Source organism: Haliotis rubra, unplaced genomic scaffold, assembly GCF_003918875.1.
Source record: "Haliotis rubra isolate DU_JTF1 unplaced genomic scaffold, ASM391887v1 Scf345, whole genome shotgun sequence".
NCBI lineage: Eukaryota > Metazoa > Mollusca > Gastropoda > Lepetellida > Haliotidae > Haliotis > Haliotis rubra.
The window spans coordinates 567,151-574,130 of NW_025767019.1; the positions used below are offsets into that span (position 1 = coordinate 567,151).

Here is a 6,980-nt window from a genome sequence, read left to right on the forward strand (position 1 = left end):
CAAATAAATTGTACTCACCTCACTCAAACTCAATTGGGTATTTTGCCATTTTCCATTAAATTTGAAAATATAGTGAAGATTAAAAGTTAATGTTTGTTGTTTATATTTGATCTGTAATATGAGAAATGATAAGAAAGACTGCAAGTTGTCAAGTTTATGTCCTGAAATAGAACCTCTCAGTATACTTCAGTTATTTTATCTATCCAACGGTACGCAAGCTAAGATTTGACATTTTTGTGTGTACGTATGTAAGATCACATTTATTGAGTATTTACAAAAATTCAAGCGTACTTGTACGCAATAGACAGAATAGAAATTGAGTTTTCACATAAATATTTGCATAATTTACGCAGATACGCAGCTTATCTGTACCTCTGCAATACTTCCTCGCCAAATGAATTCTTGCCTTTTGATAGTTTGGGATTTAAAAAAAAATATATTACAAGTTTCCATAGCAGCAAATTTGACTTGAACTGAAAATATGAGTAGTTTCAAAATCAGTATAATTACTTCACATATTCAATGTATACACCCGTGCATTAATTAAGCACCACCCTATTTTGAAAATAAGATGTGATGCTACAGAAAAGTTAGGGTATAGCCTTCAATTTAATCAACCTGTAGTTAAAAAGCTTTATCCACTGACAAGTTTACAAATACCATAACCTTTTCTATTCTTTATGAAAGAATATGTAGATGAAAATGTGATGGGACTGAATTTTTACCCAAAATAACTATGACTCTCCTGCTCAAACTACACTATTAAATTAAGTTTTGGCTAAAAATAACAATTCTGTTATATACCAAGATGACATTGACACATCAAGTAAGCTTTAATTATGCATAATCAGGAAGAACCCAAATGTCAAAGATTCAGACCTTTTTCCAACAATTCAGATTGCTAATTGACAAAAACTGAAAAAAGGCCACATTAATAAGATTTTGGAATAAATTGTTTATGATTTTGAGTTTATTGTAATGAATAAACACTTCTACTTGCCGGATACTGATAATTACAGCTAAAATCTGTTTGTTTTGTTTGTAAAGAAACTTTTACTGCATTCTAAAATTTTCCTTTTTTTAGTTTGACTGTAAATTTTCCTCAATCTTAGTTTACAACCTTCCATCCATTCACAATAAATAGCGAATTTATAGGCCACACAACAATCAATTATTACTTTCACTTTTCAAAATAAGGTAACTTGTTTCAGGACAGAAAAACACCTGTTTTAAATATAGGCAATTATCCTAATTACAATACATGGTAATTTCAATGATGTTTTCGTTTTTGAAATGTTAGATGCTTGCTCTATCAAATTATAAAGGTTATTTTTTGGAAAGAGTTTAGAATTTCATTTCAGACAAAATTAATTGGTAAAAATACAGGGTGGTGCTTATTTTATGCACAGATGTACATGTATATTTACCCTATTTTATGAATGAATTTGTCACTTTTTGGGCAAAGAAAAGCTTTTCTATCTAGTTTCAAGATCCTTCCTGAGGTATATCAGCTTTAACACAATTGTCACGTATGTTGTGTTGGTTTCAGTGACGACATCCCGATGCAAGAGTTACCTGGTCACGGCCACATCAACACTGGTGCCTCCACCTATAACGGCTACATGACAAAATGAGCATCAACGCTCCAGCAGAAAGGGGAGACAACTGATGGAGGGTAGTCAGTGAGAGGATGTCTGTCTGGTACACATCACTGACATCTTGATCATCTGACATCATAGCCCATGTATACTGATGAACAGAAATAAGGGAACAGATACCTGGGATAGACACCAGTTAAATCTTACTGCAACTGTAAAATTGTTTTGTTTCCTAATCTCAGTAAGGCCACACAAAAAATATTCTCTTTTCTCATCACTTTTTAAAAATATATGGGTGGGGCAGGCAGATTATATTTTTACATTTTATTTCATGTCCAAAATTCCTTGATTTCTGTGGAAATTTACACCTTTTCTCTGACAGAAAATAAAAACTTAGAAGTGTGAAAAATCATTCACATTTTGAGAGTCAAAGTTGCATTTTCTATAATGTAAAAATCTTAGGGTTGGGTCGAATATTTGGGTCGGGCAGTAATGAGAAACAAGAATATTTTAATATATGGCCTTTTAATATTCAAAATCTACAGAAAATGATGTTCTGAGGTCCCAGATGGTGTAAGTGAACTGCAATGATTTTGAGCACAGACAAAGACACCAGTTTTCATCTGAATATTTCAGAGAACATCTTGGACATGTGGTTTCTGTAAGATAATAGAACTGTTACGACAGACAAGTGTTTGTTGTTAAATCATGCACCTTGCTTACTCCTAGTTGATAATGTGCTACAATAAAAAAAAGTCAATGGCTAAATGTCATTAATAGTAGCACTTATCATATCTAGACAGAGACAAGGATGGGCAACAGATCGTTGCACCAGACCACCCATTAACAATCGTCATAACACACATTAGTCTGATGTGATATTCCTTTATCATCCACAAGATATGTTACTATGTCATCACAATCAAATGACATCACCAGTCTCTCTCCTACTGATGCTGGTTACTTTTTGCACTCAAGACCCTGGTTGTTACTGTTTATAAACCTTAAAGTTAGAAGAATGATATTGGGATTGATAAATGCAATCTCTCTTGAGCATATTTTGATATCAATATATCAGTTACAGCTTACAACTCCAAAGTCTGCCCTATTATATTTGAAGATGGGGTGGCATGTCCGTCTTCAGCTTCATCTGTGTCTATACAGCCTAAAACTGTTGTAACTATGGTACATTAATATGGATATTGTTGTAGTGGTAAGTGTGCCTTAAGTGTAGTGGTGAAAGTGCTGCCCCTGGTCAAGTTCATATCCTGCCAGGGTGTGTATGTAGTGACCTTGGCACTGAGATTATTGTATCATCCATATGGTAAATGGGTGAGTGAGTGAGTTAATATTTAACGTCACATCGGCAATATCTCAGCCATATCGTGACGAATATGTTAAATGCACATGGTGTGATGCTAAGACTGATCTTTGGTACAGGGTCTGGTGAAGTTTAAATCAAATTGAAGCCTGTACCATAGAGTGTGATGTTAGTGCGCTCCATCGTCACGGCAACATGGTTGCTTCATGTTTTTATAACTTGGGGGACATTATTTTGTTCTGTGTTCAATGATGGCATTAAAATAATAATACAAAATATCTTTTTGTTCAATTTTTTTAAAAGTTTTTATTCCTTAAAATATACCGTAACATTATGCTCCAAGCTGTAATTATATTGAATCATGATTGATCATACTTTTACATGCACCTTAGTAGCAAGCCAAGCACATTCTGGTCATCAACTCATACTGGTAACTAGGTAACAAAAAATATACATTGTAACAGTAACATGTTCATGATTGAATAAATATAAATAACTTTTGTGCTCTCAAATTCATTATCAACACATACGTGTAACTTGGTAACATAAATATATAACAGTAACATGGTCATAATTAAATATATTAAAATAACATTTGTGCTTTCAAGTTCATTATGAACACATATTGGTAACTAGGTAACATAAAGATATAACAGTAAAGTGTTGATGATTGAATAAATATAAATAACATTTGTGCTCTCAAATTTATTATCAACACATACTTGTAACTTGGTAATGTATGAAGAGTTTAAAACTTAACGATGACAAGATCATGATTGTATAAATATAAATAACATTTGTGACTAGTAACAACTGGCAGTTATAAGTGGATCTCTTAACAGTTGTGTGCGATATATCTGTACAGTAGAGACCGGGAATCATAGGACATTTAATGTATGCCAGATTTAGTAATGAGGTAATAATAATTAAGCTCAGATGCTTTGATCCAAAAGGAAATTAATCATGAAGTCGTGACGGAATGTTAATTCCCTGCTTGTCAACACTCACTCTACCATTCACATGGAACATGACATCCATGATTATATATGGGTGATTTTCATTAAACTTGTATTTGGTTACACATCAATTTAGCTGTGTAACCTATATAGCATCAGGACAATTGCATAGCAGCTCAGTCACAACATGGCCATGGAAAGAAACCTTCCAAAATGTCCCACTAAACCACAGCATCAGTGAGTGGACAATAATTAGTGGTCCTGTCTGTGCTTCACTGGTCTAAATAACATTCGTACATTTACTTAACAATCAATACCAAATTCACTGGCCACCAGGACCACTGCAAACTTACTTGTCCTGATGAATGTTGACTAGCCAGAACCAGCGTAAATTTCGCACACTGCATGGGTGATATGATGCTGGTGTCACTCCTGACGTCATAAATACTCGTGACAGTTCCCTTTGAACAAGTTGGGGGAATCTGGGCTACTAACCTTGCCCTTAGAACAACTTATAAACTGCTACTGTGTGAAAGGTAAATTCATGCTGTAGGACAGATCAGGTCAGGTCAGACCGGAGTTGCTGCCATTTACCAGTTCCTTCCCCTGCGGAGGTAGATGTCACCGTATGCCTCCTTCTGTTTGGCTTCAAGAATCTGGTTCCCACACAGGTCTGTAACGTAAGTTGACAGTTATGGCAAAACTGAAATGTTGTTAAAGGTGGCTTGTAAGTAATCTAGTCTTGATAATACAATCCTGTAAATGATATCAATGGAAACAATTCATGCTGTCAATGACACATTATCAACCAAGTAACGGAGACTGACCATCGAGACTGACCACCGAGTGAGTGAATATGTTCTACACCACTTTTACCAATATTCCATCAATATCATGGCTGGGGACACCAGAAATGGGCTTTACACATTATACCCAGGTTCTGAATCAAACCCAGGGCTTCAGCATGACGAGCAGACGCTTTAACATCATCTAATTATATTTGGTTGCCTCTTTCGACCAGTACAGGTTGCCGGGGAACAAGTCTAACCAAAATTCCCTATTGTGTAATACTGGTAGACCAACATTCCCTATTGTGTAATACTGGTAGACCAACATTCCCTATTGTGTAATACTGGTAGACCAACATTCCCTGTTGTGTAATACTGGTAGACCAACATTCCCTATTGTGTAATACTGGTAGACCAACATATTGTGTAATACTGGTAGACCAACATTCCCTATTGTGTAATACTGGTAGACCAACATTCCCTATTGTGTAATACTGGTAGACCAACATTCCCTATTGTGTAATACTGGTAGACCAACATTCCCTATTGTGTAATACTGGTAGACCAACATTCCCTATTGTGTAATACTGGTAGACCAACATTCCCTATTGTGTAATACTGGTAGACCAACATTCCCTATTGTGTAATGCTGGTAGACCAACATTCCAGGTAAATATTTCGGGACATAAATTTGGAGATCTACCTATGACGGCATTGAACATACTGTAAATGTGGACACCTACCTTGTACAGCATATAACCTACCAGATACGTGGACACCTACCTAGGACAGCATATAACCTGCCAGATACCTGGACACCTACCTAGGACAGCGTTGAACATTTTGGCAGCGTAACTGCGGAAGGTGTTGTGAGTACCACAGATGGTGTGGAATCTGGTCCACGTCTTGGTGACTGTTCGCTGCTCCACGTGTCTGACATACAGAACATGATGTGAACATACAGGCTAATATAAAGGACTGCTCCACGTGTCTGACATACAGAACATGATATGAACATACAGGCTAATACAAAGGACTGCTCCACCTGTCTGACATACAGAACATGATGTGAACATACAGGCTAATACAAAGGACTGCTCCACGTGTCTGACATACAGAACATGATGTGAACATACAGGCTAATACAAAGGACTGCTCCAGGCCTGCTCCACGTGTCTGACATACAGAACATGATGTGAACATACAGGCTAATACAAAGGACTGCTCCACGTGTCTGACATACAGAACATGATGTGAACATACAGGCTAATACAAAGGACTTAACAGATGAAAAACTAGAGAGGTTTGGTAACATTACACTTAACTTTTCTTAGCTTCTATGGTTAGTGCTGCAGGTAACATATTAAAGCTTGTTCAGCTTGACCTGATCAAGTGAGTACTAATGAAGTTGGTTTGGTCTATTATTGTGAAGGGGTGCACCTTTGTCAGTTGATTGTTCACATGGTCCAACAGCCGAGACAAGATCGCCGTTTGACTTCTCTGAAATCGTCAGCAATGTCCTAACTTTCTTTAAAAAGAAGCTACATTTTGTTTAATGTTTCCGAATCGGGTTGTAACGAATCTATGTGGGCATGTCTTTCACGAACACAACATCAATAACATTCTCTGCCCCCTATTTAATGAAGTAAACTCGACTCAGGCAACAGGCTGTGCTATACACACTTACCTGTATTGGCTCATAACCTAATACCTATATCGTGTAGCTCATAGACCCATTCTATCAATTTGTGCAATTTGGACGCCACAGCTCAAGTATTTCACAGTGAATTTGCTATGGTATTTAATAACTAAATACTTAATTGGACATTCCAATCTTCTCTAAAATGAAATATTGATTGACTGAAACATTAATATTTTTAAACGTGGGATCAAATATTCACTACGTTTCAAGCCTTTTTGCTTTTTTCCTTTATGTCCAATGAAATATAAAATTCACACAAAATTGTTACAAATTAAGTATTGTGATACATATTGTATAATGACTAAAGCATAATGATAGAAATTGTATCTGGAGACAGTTGTATCATGACATCACTACTAGTTTATCTACAACAGATTACACATTTCAACTTCTTGTGTTTACTGACCAGTGTCAGTGAGATGCCTTGAATTGTTTTAGAAAATATGCATTGAGGAAAATACTTAACTTATGATTGATGCCTTGTCTGAGTTACCATTTTGAATGATGTGGGAAAGTACAACTTGCTTAATGAATGCAAAACATTCAGAAAACTATTTGCCTTTATCAGCAAGTAATTAATGAATTCATCATTAATATTATTATTGAAGAAATGTT

General features: G+C 35.8%; 1 protein-coding gene across 3 annotated transcripts in view; it reads left to right on the plus strand.

Annotated features, from left to right (window-relative positions):
- Window positions 1-3,197, plus strand: part of LOC124284808 — a 24,356-nt gene extending 21,159 nt beyond the window's left edge. For all 3 annotated transcript variants that reach the window (XM_046720924.1, XM_046720925.1, XM_046720923.1), the window contains one exon: window positions 1,550-3,197. In XM_046720924.1, coding sequence (XP_046576880.1) covers window positions 1,550-1,626 — 77 coding nt within the window. In that variant the 3' untranslated portion in view covers window positions 1,627-3,197. The remainder of the gene's footprint in view (window positions 1-1,549) is intronic.
- The last annotated feature ends 3,783 nt before the right edge of the window (window positions 3,198-6,980 follow it).